This window comes from Peromyscus maniculatus, chromosome 9 (assembly GCF_049852395.1).
Source record: "Peromyscus maniculatus bairdii isolate BWxNUB_F1_BW_parent chromosome 9, HU_Pman_BW_mat_3.1, whole genome shotgun sequence".
In the NCBI taxonomy this organism is placed as follows: Eukaryota; Metazoa; Chordata; class Mammalia; order Rodentia; family Cricetidae; genus Peromyscus; species Peromyscus maniculatus.
The window spans coordinates 50,318,009-50,341,762 of NC_134860.1; the positions used below are offsets into that span (position 1 = coordinate 50,318,009).

At 40.5% G+C, this 23,754-nt stretch overlaps 1 gene segment (V, D, J or C); it reads left to right on the top strand.

The window, feature by feature from the left end:
* Positions 1 to 1,647: 1,647 nt before the first annotated feature.
* On the top strand, positions 1,648 to 2,277 carry LOC121826731 (T cell receptor alpha variable 10-like). The segment is given in 2 exon segments: positions 1,648 to 1,699; positions 1,916 to 2,277. Coding segments are annotated over 2 exon segments (414 nt in total).
* Positions 2,278 to 23,754: the final 21,477 nt, after the last annotated feature.

A 23,754-nucleotide genomic window follows, 5' to 3' on the forward strand; every position in this document is an offset into this window, starting at 1 on the left:
CATTAGATAATCAGATGTGCTGGAGAAAGAGACATCTGCATAATGTGACCTAACAGGGTTTGGCAGGAAAGGTGACAGAAAGCTGCAATCCTTCCCTTACAAAGCCCTGTGGAATTCTTAAGAAGGAGGAAGAGCAGAACTCACATGCAAACAGCAACATGAAGAGCTGAGGGGAGGGACACTCATTGTGCAGGAGACAGGTCACTTTCCTGGTAAATCAGACAGAATTTCTTCTATTTTGGGGAAACCCCATTATTTTCCCTCCTCCTCCTCTATCTCCTCTCTTCCTCCTTCTCCTTCTCTCTCTTTCCCTCTCTTTCTTTGAGATAGAGTCTCTCTATGTAGCCTTGACTGTCCTGTCCTGAAACTCTTTGTAGACCAGGCTGGACTCAAACTCACAGAGATAACCCTGCCTCTGTGTTCCAAGTGTCGACAATAAAGGCAAGAGTCATTATGCCCGACTATCATTTTTCTCTTATACACTTCAAATGATCATATGAGATCAACCTGTTTCACAGTGAGATTTAGATTAGTGTTAGATCTGGGTACTGTGGACTGGCCACACTGTCAGAAAACCAGTGATCACACTGTCTTTACCTCTCATAATTCTCTATTAGGAACACGTTTTGTCTTATATGAGTGGACTATTCTGGTTTCCTTTTGATTTCTCAGGCAAGATACGTTTCCATTCCTTTGCTTTCTCCATCTCTATGCATCAGGTCTCAGATGTACAGTAAACCTTCACTTATCCAAACAACTTTCACATTTTCGTTGGCTTCAATTTCACTGAGAAATGAGAAGCATTAAAAAAGGATCCTTCAAGACCTTCAGCACTTACCACTTTTCAGTACCTGTGCAGGATCCTTGACTTTTCCTCCCTCAGGAGCAGAGAACACTGCTGATCCTTAGCATCTATGACAGCATTTGACAACAGTAGGTCTTGAAAAGGATTGTTAAACTAATAGTGGCTGATTAAAAGGCCTACCGTTACCACGAGAGCAGAATTTAACATACACTCAAAAAATATTGTATGCAGATGTGAAATTGTCAAAGAATTAAAAAGATATTTTATTTTTAAACAGAATTTTAATGTATCTGTTTCTTAACGAAACTCATTAAAAAAAAAACAAAAACCTGGTGACACAGTAACAAATAGACCAGGGGAAAACTCACATTCTAAAGGAATTTCCATTTTAGGTTCAGACTAAGCTCAGGCTAGTCATTACCACTAGCCTCTGCCATGAATCATTTCTATTCTAACCTTGAAAAATCATTAGACATCTGCTTTCAGATGAGGAAAGTAAACATTTCCTGTCCTGTCTAATGTCCTAAGTAGAGCTAGAATTAAACTGAGGCCCTGAAATCGAATCTAATTGACACTCCACTTTGTTTCTATGGATAGTTAAGAATTTACACCAGGAATCACATTGCCAGCAGTGAAAAGGAAACCACAAAATGTTTACCCACACTTCTTAAGCAAGTCCAGCTCTGACCCCAAGATGGCAGTGCTGGCATTGGTCCTGTCTCCAGGAGCTGAGGTGTGTATCAGGTCTCTGATTGGCTGGCTGTACTTCCTGAGCCTTCCTTTATGTTACTGTTTCTATGAAATAGGCAGCAGCTTTGGGGGCAGACTTCTGCAGAACAACAATGGAGAAGCACCTGAGTGCCTGCTGGGTGGTTTTATGGCTGTATTTCCAGGGTAAGTTAGAGGAGGTTTCAGGGGGCCATAAGAAGTCAAAAAAACATTTTCTTAGGATTTGGGGAAAAGATGTAATTCCTTGGGATAAGTGGAGGGAGGAAAGTAGGCCTATTCCTAGATCACCTGAGATTCATGTGGAGAGTAACGAAGGACATGAACTACAATTTCTAAGTGTGGATGTTTGATTTCTGGAATTTCACACTGTTTTCTGAATAGGGGTTGCTGGGAAGACCCAAGTGGAACAGATTCCCAAGCTCCTGGCTGTCCTGGAGGGAGAGAACTGCATCCTTCATTGCAATTACACTGTGAGCCCCATGAACAACTTAAGGTGGTACCGACAAGACACAGGCAGAGGTCTTGTGTCCCTGGCAGTCATGACTTACATAGATAACAAAAAGTCAAATGGAAGATATTCAGCATCTCTGGATGCAGATACTAAGCACAGCACCCTGCACATCACAGCCTCCCAGCTCGAGGACACTGCCTCCTACATCTGTGTGGTGGGAGCACCATGCTCCACAGATACTTGCAGCCAGTGCCAAAACCTGCTCCTGGAGGCTTCAAGGAGGCAGAGGTGACAGAACAGTCTTTTTAACACTGTACTAGGGAACTAAATTTCCCTTTTTGGCTTACTAGTCTCATTAGAAAGACAATTTTAAAACAGTCTGAAAAGAAAGCTTGAGGACAATTTTAATAGATTTTGAGAGAAAAACAACAGTATAGGAAAGCAGAATATCTGGGCAGTCGCCATGAGGTGAGGAGATGGAAAAAATGTTAGCCTTTTTAGTTCACCACAGAGGACAGAGACACAGTGAGAAAGCTTAGAATATCAAGGAAATAAGCTCAGGAGTGCTGAGCCATGGATCTGTATGTAGAGGGCAATCAGTACCACACTTTTGTGTCCCAGAAAAAAAGGATCACACCAGAAATACATGCTTAAAAATGGAAATAGCTTATTAAGGAGGAAAAAACACTCCTAAGAATGAATGTGTGCTCATGAGCTGAGGGAGAGTCCCCAAAACATCTGACCACACTGTGTACAGCTCTTCATAAGACCCATAGAATTCCCATCTCTATTATGCATTTTGCCTGAGCATTTTTGCACAATCCAAGTTCCCTAGATGAGGTCCAGATGAGGAAAGGCATCCAATCTTCCTTCTTTCATATGTTAACCTTTTACAAAGAGGAATCATTATTTCTAATTTAAACATTTTTGAGAATTTCATACAGGTGTACCATACTTACATAATTTCTACTTCACCCTCCCTCTTCATCTCCTCCCACATTTTCCTTACTCCATCTCAAACTCATGTCCTCTTCTTTAATTACTGTTTCACACACACACACACACACACACACACACACACACACACACACACACACACACAAATACATCTTGCTGAATCCAATTTGTGTTGCTCCTATGTGTATGTGTTTAGGGTGATCTCTTGAGATTGGATAACCTATCAGAAGTCTTACCCCTGAGAAAGCTTATTCTCCCCTTCTCAGCAGTCATTAATTGTCTGCATCTCTTCATCCAGGAGTGGGACCTTATGAGATTTCCCATATCTATGCTGACATGTCAGTTGGCACTGTCATTTTTCAAGTCTTGTTTAGTTGATCACATTTTTTGATATTTCTTGGGTGCAGTTTCTGTAGCTGTGTGGTCACTACATGAGTGTGTGGGTTCACGTGGATCCGTGGAATGAAGACATAGAGACATCTTAAAAATGAATCTAGCCTATCATGGCTGCAGGGGGGTCCAGCCTCGAAGGACTGAAGCACTCTTCCCTTCACCTAGGGCATATTTATTTACTCTTTTTTACAGTTTAGATAGTTAATTTCCGTACCTTCAAAGCAACCCAAAGGAGCTCCCAGAGACCAAAGGCCAGGTGCAAATTACTTGATTTATCAGGTACCATGGTTTTCTGGGTTTCTTGGACCAAGTTTTACAGTTTTACATAGGCCTTTGATCCTTGGGGGACTCTCTTATCCTTGACTCTCAAATAATATTCACATAGGGCGATAAGAGAAACAAAAGGTGTGGCTAAACAAAGAAAGGATTAGGGCTAGGTGCTGTGCAGGAATGCCACTACAAGTTTCCCTGACATATACAGAAGACAGACTCTCACAGCAGATGTTCTGGTCCCTCTAGCACTTACAATCTTTCATCCTCTCCTTTCTCAGTGTTCCTGGAGTCTTGAGTGTAGGGGTTGGATTATAGACATATCAGTCGAGGTTGGACGCTCTATGATCATTGTGCCCTGCACTTTGAACAGGTTTGGACATCTGTAATGGTCTCTTTTGTTTTCTGTAAAATGAAGCTTTTTTGATGAGGTGTGAGAACTTATCTGTGTGTATAATGATTGATATTTAGAATTTTGTTAGAAATTATACTGGTTTAGGGAAGTGACATTAGTATGCTCTTCTAGGGATCATGGCCTCATCAGGCCTGGGTAAGTGAGCTAGTTTTACAATACTAAGTGTGGATTTCTTTCTATTGAATGAGATTTAAGTCCAGCTAGACAGCTGTTGGTAGCTATCAAGATATACACTGTATAAAGCTAGTCATATTTTTTTTGTGTGGTTCATACACAGTATACATAAGTAGGACTCTTGATTATTTTTCTCTTTCAGAAGCATGAATAGCTCCTTTGGATATTGTGAGAGCTAGTTCTTAGAGAAGAGATTTCAAGGATGGGCCCAGTTGATTCTCCCAAATCTTGAATCTCAAGTGTGTGCTGTATTAAACAATAGGCTCTTACCTTCAGGTTCTGGGATGCAATCAGTGACAATGGCAACAAAGCATGTTAATTTGGGAGTCTCTTTGACTTCTCTAACATCTCAAAGTAAAGTTTCCCATACTTAGCACTGGGGTTTTGTCAGATAGTTTGTGACTCTTGGGGAGAGCATTATCCCTCCAAGTGGAGTAAATTCATTCAAACTCTCTATCACCTTTCATCTACTGTCTATTTATCTGTCTATCTATCTATCTCTATCTATCTATCTATCTATCTATCTATCTATCTATCTATCTATCTATCTATCTATCATCTATCATCTATCATCAATCTATATATCTACCATCTGTCAACTATCTACACACACACACACACACACACACACACACACACACACACACACACAGAGCATGTGTTTTTAAATAAAAATGGGATTATATGCTTTCCGATGTTTTTTTTTTCAGACATCCTTAGTACCTTCTGCAGTTTCTTGCTTTCCCTCTTCCCAGTAAAATGCTATTTTTGCTTTTCAAATTTTCCCCTTTGTAGCACCTGTATCCTACTCTCCACCTTTCTAGGACTCCTTCTTCCATTTCTCCAAATGACATGTTTTTAGTTTCCTATTTTCTGCAGTTACTACAGGCTGTGTCCTCACATCTGAAGATTCAGGGCAAGGAACTGCAAATAACACAGAACATGTGGTGTTTTTCTCTCTGGGTTAGGGTTACATTACTCAATGTAATAGTTTTGATTTCTGTCCATTTACCTGCAAATTTTATGATTTCAGTTTCTTTACATTGAATAGAACTCTGATTTTGGTGATTCTCCTGCTTCAATAGAAGTAGTGAGTGAGTTTTCTGTCTCAGAGGGAGATATTATCTATGCTGGCTGGTTTTGTGTCAACATGACTTAAGCTAGAGTTATCTGAAAGGAGGGAACCACAGAGGAGAAAATGCCCCAATAAGTTCTGTCTACAAGGTGTTCTCTTAATTAGTGATTCACTGGGTGGGGCAGCCCAGTTGTGAGTGCTGCCATGCCTGGGCTTGTGGTTCTGGGTTCTAGAAGAAAACAGGCTGAGAAAATCATGATGAACAAGCCAGTAAGCAGCACCCCTTTCATGGTCTCTGCATCAGCTCCTGCCTCTAGGTTCCTACTCTGTTTGAATTCTTATCCTGACTACCTTCAACAATGGACAACAGTGTTAAGTGTAAGCCAAATAAACCCTTTCCTTTCCAAATTGCTTTTGGTCATGGTGTTTCATCTCAGAAATAGTAACCCTAACTAAGATACTACCTTATCCTTTTAGTTTGCATCCTCATGGCATCACTCAGAGAAATGGTACAGGTAGGATAGTCATGTTATTGACAAACCCAATAAAACATGTAGTGCACAAGAGATTCACGGAGCTATTTTTATTTTTATGAGCTATAATAGTTGATTAAGAACAAAAGAGCATTAATTGCACACCCTCCCACACCCAGAAGGGACAAGGAACCTCCCTTGCCAATTGATAAAGTTGTTTCTTTTTCTCTACTAGCATAAAATCATAAAATTCTTCCTCTTTTTCTTCCTTCCTTCCTTCCTTCTTTCCTTCCTTCCTCTCTTCCTTTCTTTCTTCTCTTCCTTCCTTCCTTCTTTCCTCCTTTTCTTTTCTTCGTAATCTCTTAGTGTACCCGAACCTTGTTCTGTAAGTGTGGTGGATTGAATGAGAGTGGCTTCCATAGACTTATCTGTTTGGTTACCAGTTGGTAGAATTATCTGGGAAGGATTGGGAGGTTTGTGCTTACTGAAGGAGGTCACTGGAGGCAAGTTTTGAAGCTGTAAAAGACTCATGCCATTCCCAGTTAGGTTTCACTTTCTGCTTCATACTTGTTTATCAAAATGTAAGCTCCCAGTTTCTGCTCCATTGCCATGTCTGCCTGCCTGCTGCCATGCCTCTTGCCATGATGTCCTAGACTCACCCTCTGAAGTGGAAGCTTCCAACAAACTCTTTCTTCTCTAAGTTGCTTTCATCACGATGCCTCTTCACAATAATAGAAAAGTAGCTACAATGATAAGGAAAAAGAGAACAAAGGTAAGGAATTTTATGAGATTTGCAGAGATTCATTGTGTTTGCCATTAGACCCTCTTGGACCATTCTGCAGTACCTAATGGGATAGTGAACTAAAAGCAGTTATTGTCCTGATCTAAAATCATATCTTCCAGTAAGAGAATCCTGATATATTAACTACAATTCAGGTTATTATTATTGTTGGTGATGGTAGTGGAGGATTTTGGAAACAAGGCCTAAGCATATAGACAAAACTCAGTATGTTCAGGCTGCCTTAAATTTTGAGATCCTCTTGTTCTGGAATTAAGGCCTGTGTCACCATGCTAGAGGTGACAATTTAACAACTTTCTGATGAAGCTGATAGCACAAAGATGTACAGTGCTGCTGAGGTTGTGGTTTGAAAAAGGAAAGAACCAGTGTGTTTTGTGCTTTTAGAAAGTTGTAGAGCTCTCTTCCCATTTCTTCTGACTGTAAAGTTTGCAAGCCTGGGGTACAGGTAAGACCAAGCTTAATGAGAATTCAGAGTCTGTAATGGATGGTGTGTGTGTGTGTGTGTGTGTGTGTGTGTGTGTGTGTGTGTGTGTGTGTGTTGGGGGTCCACGGGAGCCCTTTGGCCAATGAATCAACAAGATGTTTCCCATTTCTGGAACTGAAGGTTTCACTTGGTGGCATAAGACATTAGTTGGGACATTCTCTCCCTATTGTATGATGACTCCATTTTGATTATTTTCATATATGTATATTTTTAGGAAGCTTCCACCGTAGCAGGTTTCCACATGTTTTTTCAAATGGCTTTAGTGTTATTTGCCCCTCTGTAGTCTTTCTTGACCCTTCTCTCCCACCCCGCCCTATTCTATTTTCCCTTTATCTCTTCATAACTCTGTATTCTATTCCCCCTTTCCATCGAGATTCTCTCTTCTCTCTGAGTCCCTTACTAGATATGCAACCTAGGTAAGTATTCATTTTATAGCACACATATCAAAAGCTTAAAAGCTAACATCCATTCACAAGTGAAAACCTGCCGTGTTTGTCTTTTCGGGTCTCAGTTTTCTCAGTCAAGATGATTTTTTTTTTTTTGGTTCCATATGCTTGCCAGCACATTTCCTTTTTCTTAGAGCTGAATAGTATTTCACTGTGTAAATGTCCCATATTCTTTTTTTTTTTTTTTTCCATCACAGGCAATTTATTTTGTTCTATTCATTCACAGTTAATACAGAAAATACTTGGAAACATTTCCATATAATGTTTGACACAGAAATCATCAAATAGAAGTATACAATGTTAACAGGAGGCAGTACATTTATAATTTATAACCCCAAATGTATTTATAAATTAGAAATGGAAAGATCTACAAATGAAATTATGAAGGTTCACCAAAGTCATTTAATCTGTCAGTTTCTCATTCATTTTTATGTCTTAATAATATTCTATTGTATGAATAAGCCACATTTTATTTCTCTCCAGTATTAGATAGCTATTTGAGTTGTTTTAACTTTTTTACTATTAGCCCACAGAGGTGGACGGAGCCAGCGGCAGCTGACAGGGACATACAGGCCCAGCGGTGGAGACGGGCAGAGGCAGGTGGGCCTGTGGCGGCAGGCCACAGGGGTGGACAGGCCCGGGGACAGAGAGGGGCGGACGCAGCTTGGAACGGGGACGCCCCTAGCCCCAACATCTGGGGAAGAGGCTATCTCCGTGGGTCGGAACCAGGGCGAGTCTGGACACTCCGTCTGGGGACAACCCAGGGCCCAACTGCTGATCCTGTGAAACCCAACAACTTGGAGGTGTTGGTGAGACTACCCCGCTCAGCTGAAACCCATCTGGGAGAGGATTCAGATGCCTACAGTTTGAAGTCTGAAGAAACAAGATCAGCTGAGGAGTTGACAAATGAACAAAACGTGATCTGGGAACGCAGAAGAAGGCGCTACCCAGCCACTAAACCAGATCACCAGAATCATAAGTATATACTTCACCGACTGAAATCAGCTGTCCCTGAAGAAACAGCCCAATAGCACCAATTTAACCAAGAACCCCTACTAAACCAAGACTAAAAATTAGAACAAGAGAGGCACTCTCAGACACAGACACCACCTGCACCGTACAGAGGAAAAGATGAGTAGACGCCAGTGCAAAAATACAGGCAACAACATAAAGACCTATATGGCAACATCAGAACCTAGTGATTCTACACCTGCAAGACCTAAACATACCATGACAGAAGAAACAGAAGAAATCAACCCTAAAAATGACTTTAAGAAGATGATAGAGGCCCTTAAAGAAGAAATAAAACATTCCCTCAATGAGGAAATAAAAACTTTCCTTAAAGAGGAAATGAAAAACTCTCTTAAAGAGGAAATAAAAACTTTCCTTAAAGAGGAAATGAAAAACTCTCTTAAAGAGGAAATAAAAACTTCCCTTAAAGAGGAAATGAAAAACTCTCTTAAAGAGGAAATAAAAAACTCCTTTAAAGAAATGGAAGAAAAAACGAACAAAAAATGGGAAGAAATCAAATCAAGCCAAGAAAAAGCAATTAAACAGATGAAAGAAACATTCCAAGACCTGAAAAATGAATTTGAGACAATAAAGAAAACACATGCTGAGGGAATGCTGGAAATAGAAATCCTGACTAAACGAACAGGAACTACAGAAACAAGCATAACCAACCGATTGCAAGAGATGGAAAAGAGAATCTCTGACACTGAAGACATGATAGAGAAAATAAATTTGTCAGTCAAAGAAAATACTAAAGACAAAAAAGTCGTAACACAAAACGTCCAGGAAATTTGGGACACCATGAAAAGACCAAACCTAAGAATAATAGGGATAGAAGAAGGAGAAGAATGCCAACTCAAAGGCACAGAAAATATATTCAACACAATCATAGAAGAAAACTTTCCTAACCTAAAGAAAGAAATACCTATGAAGATACAAGAAGCCTATAGAACACCGAATAGGCTGGATCCAAAAAAAACGTCCCCTCGCCACATAATAATCAAAACACTAAACACACAGAACAAAGAAAAAATATTAAGAGCCGCAAAGGAAAAAGACCAAGTAACATATAAAGGTAAACCCATCAGAATAACACCAGACTACTCAATAGAGACTATGAAAGCTAGAAGATCATGGACAAATCTCATGCAGACACTAAGAGACCACGGATGCCAACCCAGACTATTATACCCAGCAAAACTCTTAATCACCATAGGTGGAATAAACAAAATATTCCAGGATAAAACCAAATTTAATCAATACCTCTCTACAAACCCAGCCCTACAGAAAGCACTAGAAGGGAAAATTCAACCCAAAGAAGCTCAACACATCCATGAAAAATCAAGCAATAGATAATCCCACACCAACATACACCAAAGAAGGACAACACAACACAACCACAAAAAATAACAGGAATTAACAATCACTGGTCATTAATATCCATCAATATCAATAGTCTCAACTCACCTATACCTGGAGATCTCTGAGCAGGCTTCAGATTTTGACAGTTGATGAAAGATACGACAAGCATTAATGTGTGGGTGAAAAGCTTGGTGAAATTCTGAGTGAAGTTTTAGTTAAAGTTGGTTGAACTTGGGATTGACTGGGAGGCCAAAGATTTAAAAAGCAGAAGATTCTCTCAAGACACAAGTTGTGTGATAATAGTGTGTTTTGCGTGTGTGAATGACAATTTGTAAATGTTGAATTCTAGGCTTCGACAATCATTGTCAGTGCAGATCAAGCAAATGTCCCATATTCTTATTATCCATTCATCATATGTTGAATATGTAGGTTGTTTCCAATTTTGGGTATTCATAGCAGAGAAGTAATGAACATGGATAAACATGTATCTCTTTAGTAAGATAAGGAATACTTTGTGGTATCATTCCAAGAATTGTGTATTGAATCTATTTTTAGGTTTTTGAGGAACCTCCACATGGTTTCCATAAAGGCTATACTAGTCTGCACTCCCACCAGCAGACACTGTAGCCTGTAACTGGAGAGCTTCTCTCCAGGTCCCACCAAACCCCGCAGTCCCATAACCCACATAGAAAATAATCACACCAATGCTTATGTTACTTATAAACTGTATGGCCATGGCAGGCTTCTTGTTATCTATATCTTTTATCTTAAATTAACCCATTTCTATTAATCTATAAGTTTCCACGTGGTTCTTGTCTTACCTGTACCTTAAATCTCGCTTGTCATGGTGGTAACTGGCAGCTCTCTCCCTCTGCCTTCCTGTTCCCTCAATTCTCCTCTCTATTAGTCCTGCCTATACTTCCTGCCTGGCTACTGGCCAATCAGTGTTTTATTTATTATCCAATCAGAGCAACACATTTGCCATAAAAAACATGCCACAGCAGTAGCCTATTTCCAAAGTTATTGATTTCTTTTCACAACCTAATAGTAAGGCCCTATTGCTTACTGCTTATTCCTATTGCCTTACTACTCATGCCACTAAACACAGAGAAGGTGAGTTTAGTGTTCAACTAGAAATTTCATCCCTACTGACTAGTATTCACAGTGCTCAAATGTAAGCTGCATGGTACTAGAAAAGAAAGGTAATCGTCATTACCACCAGCTACAAATTCTATAACAATAACCCCTGCAAGATACATTGGCGCAATAGCGGCTCAGATGCTATGGGAGAAAGCAAACACTTTTAAAAATTGGATTTAAGCTCCAACCTATGTCTGTTACTGCTTAAGTGTTCAAGAATCTGAGACTGGATTGGTCACTGGCCTAGGGGAAAACCTAGTACTACTAATCTGTCCAAGGGGACATGGCAATAAAACGACTACTAATGGTGTATTTCTATACCCATAGATGAGTGCATTACAGTGCTCAACCATATCAGAGAAGCTTCTTCTTTCAGTAGATGAGCAGTAACACAGACATTCACAACTGGACAATGAGCAGAGAGTGAGAGACTTTGGAGTACTCAGTCCTAAATGGGATGTCTTCATCATTCCCCTCTCCTATAGACTCAAGAGTCTATGTGGAAGGGAAGGTGGAAAGATTGTAACAGTCAGAAGTGGTGGTTGACTCCAAGCAAATGGTGTCTTCCTGACAAAACAGGACTGATGCTTGTGTGCACTCACAGAGAGTGTGGCAGCAGGCAGAAGACCTGCATAGGTTCAAACCAGACAGGGTCCCAATGCTGAGAGGATAAGAGCAGGAAGTAGAGATGTGGTCATACCCATAACCAAGACGCTATTTGAAGTGATCCCTGCTGGGAAAAAGAAAACCTGTTTTTTTTCCTTCAGTTTAGCTCTCATTGAGTATACAAACCACATGCTGTTGTCTCATACCCAAGAGTAGCTGACCAACAAAAAATGAACTCCATGCTTGTTTGTTGTTTGTCTCATTTGGTTGTGTTTGTTTGCTTTGATTTTTGTTGTTATAGGATATTTATTTATTTGGTTTGAAAGAGAAAGAGGGGAAATATAAAGTTGGGTGGGTAGGAAGAAGGGAAAAATCTGAAATAGGGGAGGGTAAAAGCATGATCAAAATACGTCATCTGAAAAAAACTGAAACTACTCCCCAAACAACAATGAAATTAAATAAACACAAGAAGACCTCAGAGGAAGAAAGGAGGGGTAGAAATGCTAAGAAACTTTGGACATAGGAACGGTAGACTGGGGAATTTCCTGGGCTCCTTTTTGTTTCACAACACCCGTCAGATCATGCAAAGAGCAATAACTGGAACTGGGAGTGAGCACAGGTTAAAACAATGTCCCAGGAGGAGCCTGTTGCTTTCAGTCAGAAGCCCACAGTAAGGAGAGCCTATAATTATTAGGCCAGCTGACTAGTCTATAGTAGCCAAAAAACACCTAACACTTGTCCTGCACAGAACTTAGGAGAAAGGTAGCTGAAAGCTGAGAGAAATCCACCATGCTGCATTCTCTTGCTTTTGTTTTGCTCCATGTTTTTTATTCATTGAAAATAGATGTTTTTCTCATGTAACATACACTGATAATAGTTTCGCTGTCCTCTACTCCTAATTTCTCCCACCTCCTCTCTCAACTGGATCCACTTCCTTTCTGTCTCTCATTAGAAAACAACATGGCTTCTAAAGGATAGTGATAAAATAAAACATGATAAGATAAAACAAAAACTCATATGTTAGAGTTGGACAATACAAACCAACCAAAGGAAAGAGACCAAGAGTAGGCACAAGAAACAGATACCCACTTGTTTGTACACTCAGAAATTCCATGGAAACTCTAAAGTGGAAGCCATAATATATACCCAAAGGACCTGGTGAAGATCCATGCAGGCTCTGTGCATGCTGCCTCAGTCTCTCTGAATTCATATGTGCTTTGATCATGTTGAGTTAGAGGGCCTAGTTTTCTTGGTATCCTCCATCCCTTCTGACTCTTACACTCTTTCTGCCTCCTCTTCAGCAGGTTTCCTTAATCTCTGAGTGGAGGAATGTGAAGTAGACATTTTATTTATGGCTGAGTGTTCCAAAGTCGTAGGTCTCTGTATTTGTTTCTATCTGCTGCAGGAGGACGCTTCTTTGATGATGACTGAGCAAGACACTGATCTATGAGTACCACAGAATGTCATTAGGAATGATTTTATTGCTACAGTTTTTAAAACAGCAGTTATTTCCTTTTACCCTAGGTCCCTGGGTATCTAGTATCCGGTTCTTGGTCACCAAAGCAGTGTCAAGTGTGGTTTCAATCTTCTGGAGTGGTTCTTAAGTTAAACCTGATATTGGTTGGTTACTCCCACAAGTTTTACTACCTTTGCCTTAGTACATCTTGCCAGCAGGGCACCATTGAGGATCAAAGGTTTGTAACAGGTTTGGTGCTTATATTTTTCTTTTGATACTTTGCCGAGTACCTTTCAATAACAAAGATGCCTCTATTTCCATAACCTAGGTTATATCCCCATAACCTATGGATGAAGGCTCTATGTAGGCTACAAGAACCTCACTCAGATTTGGTGATATACAAAGTATGAATCACTGAATACAAGGAAATGGCTGCTTGAGGTAACTCAGGACATTTTTGAAGTTAAACCTGAAATTCATGAAAACATATATGTTTCCCCACATTGACTTGGAGCAAATGTCTCTTAAGTCTGTATTTAACTAAGATGCCAGATTTTTACTTTTAGCTGCTCACATAAGTGTTTATTTTTAGCAAATCTTTGGTCACTGTCAGTATCCACAAGGTGGCAGTCTCTTCTTAGAGACATGGGAGACCTCTCAAGTGGTTTTGAATGACAGTTTGGGGAGGGGACAGGGTTTGCTGGTGTCACAAGGGTCACAAGAGCTTTGTTTTCCTACTTGGTGGCACAGTATCTTGATGCTCCCTGAAGGAGAAACATTAGAAACGTAAAACTGATTTTTTTTAACCAGGCTTAAAATCTGGATCCTCAGTGAAGAGAGAAGAAAGAATAATGAAATCCTTGAGTGTTTCACTAGTGGTCCTGTGGCTTCAGTTTAATTGTGAGTTTTGGCACTTCTTTTGGATATAAGGTGTGGTATGTGAAGCTGCTGCCTACTCTAGGAAAATGGTAGGAACACAGATTTTTCATCTCTAGTTAAGGGGTGGGAGGCCCATGGAAAAGCCATTGTAGAGTGTTAGCATCCATGTGCCTCTAGTCTTTGTTGTGTGACCTTTGTCTCTCTTCACAGGGGTGAGCAGCCAGCAGACTGCGCAGCAGAACCCGGAATCCCTCAGTGTCCCAGAGGGATCCATGGCCTCTCTCAACTGCACATTCAGTGATAGTAGTACTTCTGATTACTTCTGGTGGTACAGACAGCATTCCGGGAAAAGCCCCAAGGCACTGATGTCCATCTTCTCCAATGGTGAGAAGGAAGAAGGTAGATTCACAGTTCACCTCAACAAAGCCAGTCGGCATGTTTCCCTGCACATCAGAGACTCCCAGCCCGGTGACTCAGCTGTCTACCTTTGTGCAGTGAGCACACAGTGCTCCCCAGGCACCTGCAGCCTACACAAAAACCTGTTGGGCCCTGACAAGGCCTTAACCAGAGCACCTAGAGAACGCTATTTAAAAAGTATTTACTTTATGAAAATGAACACATAGTGTGTTGTAGACTATTATTTCAAGGTATGCTACTTTTTTTATAGTCTGGAATGTTTGTTTAATGGTGTAAAGATGTGTTTGATTGAATAAAATTCACCTGCAATCAGAAGGCTGAGTCAGCAATGAGCTGACAGGTTGTGGTAAGGAGGAGCCAGATGAAAAAGGGTTTATAAGTAGGGGTGAGGAGAAGCATGAGGACTTTTTGGAGCACTCTAGCAGGTAGAAGAGGTGAGCTACTTCCTATTCAACCTCTCTGAAGAGCAGAATGCCACCTTAACCTTTGAATCTTGAGTTCTTTAGAGGGAGAGAGGTTTAGTTAAGTTCCCTTCATAGCTTTGCAAGAGTTGGAACCAGAGTGGACTGTAGCACGAATCTTAAAAGTCCTTATTAATAAAATAAAACCCAGAGCCAGGTATTGGGGTGAATGCTGGAAGATCAGAGAAGCAGAACAAGCCACAGCTTCCTCACCTTGCCAATTCCTCAGCTGATCCTTTTTCCTCAGATTGGAAGCCTCTGAGTCCTCATCCAGAATGAATCTCAGCTCAACTGTGCTGCTCACTAAAGCCTAAAAGCTTAGCCAGCCAAAAGCTTCTATTCCTGTTCCTCACGCCTTATATACTTTTCTGCATTCTGCCATTACTCCCTGGGATTAAAGGCGTGAGTCACCATGCTTGGCTGTGTCCTTGAACACACAGAGATCCAGGTAGATCTCTGCCTCTGGAATGCTAGGATTAAAGGTGTGTGTGCCACCATTTTCTAGCCTCTGTATCTAGTTGCTGTTCTGTTCTATGACCCTAGATAAGTTTATTAGGGTGCACAATATTTTGGGGAACACAATACCACCACAGGGAACAGAATGTCCCCTTGCGGCCTAACTGCTCTTGGTAACAGCAGAGTTGCAGTTGCTGATTCAGACAGCTGTGGCTTGAAAGGCAGAAACAATTTTTTAAAAAGGACAATAGTGCTCTAAGATTCCTGTCTCATATTCCTTCTCATTCTCTTTTTTCATAACCCACTGACTCTAATTAGTGCTGCCCATGTGCTTAGTATGGTTGTGGGATCATCTCCTGATGCATGGGCAACCTACAAGTGTGCACCTTCTTAAAGAAAAATGACTCTCCTTGTGCCAACAGCCATCCATTGCCAATAGCCCCTCAGCAAAAAAAGGGCCTCAGGAGCCCCTTTCACCTCCGTGATTGAATTTCAAGCTGTCTTGGTTTTGTGTATGTCTGGTACAGGTAACCACAGGTCCTGTGAGTTCATGTGTAATAGCCTTGTCATGTCCAGAGAAAAGTATTTTGAAGCTCTTCTCCCCATCTTCTAGTTCTAACTGTTTTTTGTTTGTTTGTTAGTTTGTTTTGTTTCACTTTTCTTCCAAGATATTCCCTAAGAGTTGTCGGGATGAAGAGTTGGTAGAGGTGTTTCATCTATGGCTGAGCACTCACAGTCTCTTTTTTTTTTTTTTAGCACTGAACGTTCTTCTTATGCTTGGGTTTCTACATTTTTCAACCCCCTCCTTTGTGATGTTTTCCTAGCCTTGGAGGGGCTGATACAGATATCCCACTTAGGTTTGGACACTCAACACCTATTCTCAATACCTTGGGTGGTTATGCATCTCTGTGTCAACTCACTGAAAGAAAGCATCTTTGATCAAGGTTAAGAGCAACACTAATCTGATTGTTGGCTCTTGTCTGAATTTATTCACATTCCTTCTTTGTAGCTGGGAGATACTCTTTGGCTTTTTATTTGGATGATCAGATTATCAATGTTCATTCAAGACAAGTGCTTCATAGATGGAGTCTCAGATCTGGTTATACCTCTGTGAATTTCCCCAGGGATCCAGGCACAAACCACTGGCTCTGATCCTGTTGAGTCCATGGCAATGTCCTTTGCATTGCTTGGAGCCTGTGTCAAAGTTCTCGTGTATATTTTAGTTTCCATCAGTTTCTACCTTGCTGAATTTCGTGTAGATCCAATTTAGTTTCCTTTCGCAATCTCACAGCATTCTCTGTTTTCTACAAAGCTATTTCTTGTAAGTTATGAGAATAAGAAGTAGAACATATTCACCAGCACTAGAGACCCCTGCAAGGTAGAAGTATCAATGCCAGTCAGTGACTATCAGCTGTGAGGCAGCCAAGGTCAGCATTCAAGAAAGCACAACTCAGAGGTGGGTAGAGGGAGGCTTTATCAACTTCTGATTGGGTAGGTAGTACCTGAACATCACATGATCATCTCCTAACTTGGGACATGCATAGAGCATGTGGGGCTTCTACTGGTTCAGCCTGTGACCACCCAGAAAACTAACCAATCCCAATAAAATTATATCAGTACTTGTCCAATCCCTTCCATAGCCCTATAAAGACCCTAGACAAGGAGGGTGACAGTTCCCTCCTCTCTGAAATTATTCTTTTTCTGAAATTTCTCTTACTTTTCCTTAATTTCTCACTTTTCTGTAACTCTTTTAATAAAGATTGCCTTGACTTTGCATACACATACAAGAATCCACATCTTTTGCCTTCATTGATAGCAGGTCACAAACTCAGAGACACTGTTCCAGGTCAATTTTTGGTGAATGTCAGTGACTGGCACCAGGGCCTTTGGTCATGTACAACTGAGTTATGAAAGGGGTGCTATCTAAAAACCAAAAAACTAAAAACCAACCAACCAAAAAAGCAAAACACAAACTCTGCATTTCTGGGATCCATATAAAACTCTGTCCTCATTCATTAAGACATGAAAAGAACTTTTACCTCTTAATCTGTTCTAGGACAAGGCAGAGATTGAAACAGCTTTGCAATTTCTTCTGAATCAGCTCTGGACCCTCAACTATCTCACACCATGTTCAAGTAGCAAAATGAGGTGGCAAACACCAGATGGCAGATGGCAAGATGGCGATGCTTCTGTCCCTTAAGACTTGATTTTAAGCCATGCCTCCCCATGTGTGTGTGTGTGTGTGTGTGTGTGTGTGTGTGTGTGTGTGTGTGTGTGTGTGTGTGTAGACTGAGCTTTCCTCTGACTGGTTAGGTTAAAACCAGGGCTCTGGGAAATAGACTAAATACACACTCAATTGGGGGAACTAACTTTTCTCTCTTAGAACCTAGTTCCAAATCAGAGTCCAGAGCTTCATCCCCTGTGAAAAAAGGGAGACTGAGTAAACTCTGGGAGTTCTGGTGGCTATATGCCTACAACTAGCTTGTGAGTTCAATCTATTGGTAATGGGAACAGGGACATCTAAGTTCAGGGGCTGCATCATTGAAGAGGCCAGGTGTTCTTGATAATTTGAACATGCACTTGGAAAGTATAAATGCTGACTTCTGATCTCTAGCTTGTGTCTCTGTCTCGAGGTGAACAGCCTAGAAGCAGAAGAGAATTCTCAGGCCCTAAGCATCTAAGAAGCTGAAAATTGCCACTTTGTTCAAATGATGATATACTTTGCCCATACATAAGCTTTTCAGTTTTATGACTTTCCTCTCTTCAATTACTGTTTCCAGTGACCATTACTATTGGTGTCTTATCCAGAAAGCCTTTTCCTATACCAATGAGTTCAAGACTATTTCACATTTCTCTTCTATTAAATTCAGAGTATCTGGACCTATTTTGTGGTCTTTGACCCATTTGTACTTGAGTTATGTACAGGGTGATAAATCTTCTTCTACTTGTATTCTTTTACATGTAGCCATTCAGTTTGAACAGCATCATTTGTTAAATATGCTGTCTTTTTTTTCTGGTATGTATACCTGGCTTCTTTATCAAATGAGACATTCATAGGAATGTGGACTTATATCTGGGCCTTCACTTCTTTTCCATCCATCAGCGTGTCTGGTGTTTATGTTAACACCATACTGTTTTTCTGATTACCACACTGCAATACAGTTAAAATCTGGGGGTGGTGATACTTCATGAAGTTCTTTTATTTTTGTGATAATTTTAGCTATCCTGAGTGTTTTGTGTTTCATTATGAAGTAGAAAAATTAGTTGATTTCTATTTCCCTGGAGAATTGTGTTGGAATTTTGTCAGAGATTGCACTGAATCTGTCAATTACTATTGGTAGGATGACTGCTTTCACTATATTAATCCTACCAGTCCATGAGCAGGGGAGATGCTTTCATCATCGGATTCCTTCTGTTTCTTTTGTCTGTGTTTTAAAATTGTTGATGTGCTATTTCCTCACCTGCATGATTAGAGTTTATCCAAGATATTTTATTATGTTTGAGGACATTGTGACATGTGTGGTTTCCCTCATTTCTGTCTGTTGTTTTTAGATTTCACAGGTTTTTTTTGTTTTATTTATTTTGTTTGTATGTTTTCTATTTTTGTTTTGTTTTGTTTTAACATGGGGTGTCCATTTCTTTTACCTTGTCTGCAGTGCCTGGATTCCTTCTTCTGTGTCTTCTGCTTCATTGATAAATCTTACCTCTGAGTCTTTGGCTTGACTTCCTAAATTTTTATTCCCCAGTTTTATCTCAGTTTGTATTTTCTTTAGTAATTCTATTTCTACAGTCTTAAACTGTTTACTTCATTTTATTCCACTGTTTGTTTATGTTTTCACAGACTTCATTAAGGGATATATTCATATTCTCTTTAAGATCCTTGGGAAAAAATTATAATATCTATTTTTTATGTCCCTTTTTCTTGGTTCAACTATATTGCATTTTCAGGATCTGTTCTGAGTATGGGTACTGGGTTATGGTGGAGACATGTTGTCTTGCTTATTACTGATTTTTATGTGCACATGTCTAGAGTTGGGATAATTGTATTTTTATGTTTTAATAACTGGTATTTTTTTGTTCAGTGGATGTTTTATTCCTTGGTTTCTGATGAACTCTGTGGATCTTAGTGAAGCATGGTTGTTTATTGCCTTGTAGGGAGTGCTTCTATGGGCCAATGTTTGGCAGAAAGGCATAGATGTAGACTAGGAGAAAAGCTGAGAGGCTTCATTAACAAGCTAAGGAGATGCTGTTCACACCTAGAGGTGGGATCCATAGGAAGCTGGGAGTGTGGTGTGAAGTGAGTATCCTGAAGTAGGTTGCAGCAAGGCAAAGAATTATGTGGAGAGATGGGGATGGAAGGGGTGGGACCCTGGGTCTGACCCAAGAGTTGTAGTGTCCAGTGAATGAAGTTGAGAAAGGGACCTGTAAGCAGGTTGTTACCAGGCTGAGGATGAGAATGGAGAGATTGTAATGGAGGACTGGAAGGATAGTGTGAATAACCTACCTGAGTTCCTTCCAGTGTGGTCACTGGGCTAGAAACTGCTTTTCTATGTCGGACGGTGAGAGGAAGGGAAATGGTGGACTGGAGGGGATGCTGATGTAGTCCAGAGGAAGGAGGGAAGCTGAGTTCTCTGCAAGTTTTGGTGGAGTCCCTGGGGGATGGAAGCAGAGAGCAAGGACAGGACCTACAAGTGGTCTGCTACAGTGGTGGGAATGGTACCAGGGGAACTGAAACAGAGGACAGGAAAGTCAGTGACTCTGGCCTATCTGCTTCCCAACCCTGTGTGTACACTGGGTTCCCAGACAGACAGTGTTTGTAGCTGTTCACAGTTGACACAAAGGAAAGGCAATGGACTAGAAGCAGGGGATGCTGGGAGGGTCCACAGGAAGGAGGAAAGATTGGTTTATTGCAAAGTTTGGCAGATTCTCCAGGGAATCCACGACTTCTCTTTCATCAGTAATTCAATCTAGATGCTGTGGGAGTGAGTGAGTGAAATGCATCCATCCTCAAGACCAAATGACTTCTAAGTACTTTACTAAGAATATGGAAGCACATTTGTCATTCAAGGCAAACATCTCTTGAAAGGAAGATACATACATAAAAACATATCTGTATTGTCAACAAGAGCTCACTGAAATAGAACATTTTTCTCTTGCAATTCAAAGCCATGAGAGACCTAAAATAGCCTTTTCTAGAGTGCCATACTCCTCAAGGATAAATACTGACTCTGAGAAAAGAGAGAACTCTTTGGTGAGTGATTCAGAATTCTGAGATATAGAAGTGGATTATTAAATATGTATGTTTATATATGAAAATATAATATATATTTATATGTGAAGCATTATATATATGCTATGTTAGATTTAAGTATAAGAAACAGGCTCACCAGTGTGCACAAATACTATTCTTGATCCCTCAGCACCTATACCCACTTGATATGACATACTGCTGTTTTACATGTCTGAGTCCCTTGCAGGCCTCACTGGTTAAGAGTGCAACCACAAGGTGGTAGTAGATCTCAGCTGCTGGGGAGTGTGCAGAGGATTCACTTCCTTGTGCTGATTGTGCAGGCTTAGGGCAGAAGCCCAGCCTTTCTCTCAATGGCTGAGTGGATGACTCAAGAGCAGAATTGTTACTGAGAAAGAAAAACACCCTGGTAGCTGTAGCTGACCTGCTAGTCATCTGATTGTGCCCTGGATCTTAGTTTAATTGGAAGAACAATTAAAGGCATATGCCACTCTTCCCTGATAGTTCTGGGATTTTTAATTACTGCTTTCAGTAATTGAATTGATTGTAATGCATCTGTTTCAATGTTTTTACTTCTTGATTTACCATTGGGAAATTATACGCATCTAGAAATTCACCTGTTTTCTTCAGATTTTCTAGTTTAGTGGAATATAAATGTTTGTAACATACTCTTCTGATTCTCTGAATTCCTTTTTGTCTGTTGTGATATTCCCCCTTTTATCCCTAATTTTACTAATCTTTGTATTATGACTTTTTAGGTTAATTTAGGTAAAGGCTTGTTAGTATTTCCAAAATATTATCAAAGAAAATGCATATTATGACTTAGTCAATGCATTCCATTGACTCAGACAAAGCTACAAGTTTTTCATCTCAAGTTTCTCTCCTGGGGGACAGTAATTTCACCAGCCATGTTCTAACTCTAGCAGTAAAACCTTCCCATCTAGAGTTTCAGATGTCATGGACAGCAGAGGCACCCTTACTTCATGTGTTTTCCTGTGGTCTCTGTGCTGCAGAGCATCCACCAAGGGCGATATCTGTACCATCACACGTCACCACCAGAGCTGTAGTGGCCATTCAAACTCAGCCTAAAACAATTGCATCTGAAGTCTGGGGTGCATTTCATAAACTGGACCCTAGTAGAATTGTCATCAAAGAGACCAGAGGGACTCCATAGCAGCTGATGAGAGCAAGTGCAGAGTCCAGAGCCACACCCTGGGCAGAGATAAGAGAGTGGTGCAGAGGAGGGGGAAGAAGTACTGGAGGAACCAGAGGAACAACAGGAGTACATGGCCTACAGAGTCAACTGACTGGGACATATGAGGTCTTGCTGAGATTAGGGAGCCTGTAGGGGTCTAACCTCGGTCCTCTGCATATGTTATGACTGAGTGCCTTAGTCTTCTTGTGGGATTCCTAACAATGGGAGCAGGGGTTGTCTCTGACTCTTTTGCCTGCTTGTGGGACCCTTTACCTTCTATTGGTTTGCCTTGTCCAGCTTTGATGTGACAGTGTATGTCTGGTTTTCTTGTAGTTTATTTTGTCATATTTTACAACAGATCTTTCCTTGAACAGTCAACTCACAAATAATGACAAGGAGACTTCTTATTAAGTATAAAATCTTGGCCTTAGCTTAGGCTTGTTCCTAATTAGCTCTTATAACTTAAATTTATCTGTTTATATTAATCTACATTTTGCCTCATGGCACAATACCTTTCCTCCGTTTCTGTACATCTGACTTCCTTCATGTCTCACTGTAAATCCCCTCTCTCAGATTCTCCCCAGAGTTCCTTACTACCTGGAATTCCCACCCATCTTTTCCTGCCTAGCTATCAGATATTCAGATATCTATTAAACGAATCAGAAGGCACCTGAGGGAGATGAGGTAAAACAGCAACACATCTTCACACAGTGTGATCAAATATCCCACAACAGTGTTTGGTTGATATTCCTGGGTGGCCTGCTCTTTTCTGAAGGGAAACAGAAGGGCGGTGGACCTGGAGAGATGGAAGGTAGGTGGGGAGAGTCTGGGGGAAGGAGAGGGTGGGCAATTTGCCATTGGCATATAATATATGAGAGAAGAATAAAGAAAAATGTCATAGAACATGTAATGAGCACATCAGAGTTACTGGCCCATCAGTTAAAAAAAAAGTACACTCTATCTTACTGGCTGGGTGCAAAATAAAATGTCAAACTGCATTTCTGAACTCCCAAAATCTATTTCAAATGACACAGCATAGAACAGAATCTCTGAGGTGAGTGCTTGCCAAAGCTAGAATGAATGCTACATCTAGTAAAACCTCAGTGCCAGGCATGAGAAACCGCCTTCAAGTTGTTTGCCAGGGGCTTCAAGAGCCTCTTCCAAATGACCTAGGCTATTTCCATCGGTTAGATTGCCTCATAGAACTTGTAGGTAAGGCCATTTTGCTAAGAACACCACATGCTTCAGACATAGGAATGGAGGAATTTACCTAGAAATGACCTGAAGACTCTTCCCAAAAAAATGAGTTCTCATAGTATGTGCAAGATTCCAAGGGAAAATAACAATAAATAATCCTACCAAGCTATATAAAGGCTATGAGCCAAAACAATGAGCTCAATGGCAAGATATCCACAAGCATGCAATGTAGCACTTCTATCTTGGTAAAAACTAACACATTTGTCTTATTGTACTTAAGGCCTGCACAGTAGGATGTAAATCAGACCCAATACTGCAAACCTAGTTAACCACTCATGTCTGAAGAGGTCATAGACCATAGGAGAACTTACCCTGGCCACTTTCTTAATCAATGTAGCTTCTAACAGTATTACAAATACTTGTAATTAAACACACATATAAGAACAGTTCTCACCCCTCATTAAAGAAGTTTCATTTTGAAGCAGATGGAGGTTACTCCAGTCATCGACAGCTGATCAAATGCAGAGAATAAGTGGCTGTGAGGTCTCTAGTTCCAGTTATTATTTCTAAAATGCAATTCCTACACCGAAGGCCAGGGAACATCACAGAAAAGGAGCAGGAGTGATTGTTAGAATCAGAGGATCAGGACACCAGCTGAGAGGATGACATGAGGGGGAAAACATATTCATTATCAATGTGACTGCAAATGGATAGGGTAAAAACCTTATAGAAATGAGTGTGACAGTTCCTCCAAATGCTGAACATACATCTACAACAACATCTACTTATACCACTATTGAGAATTTAACCTAAAGAGTCTAATCTTCCTACAGAGATACTTGCTTTTCTATGTTC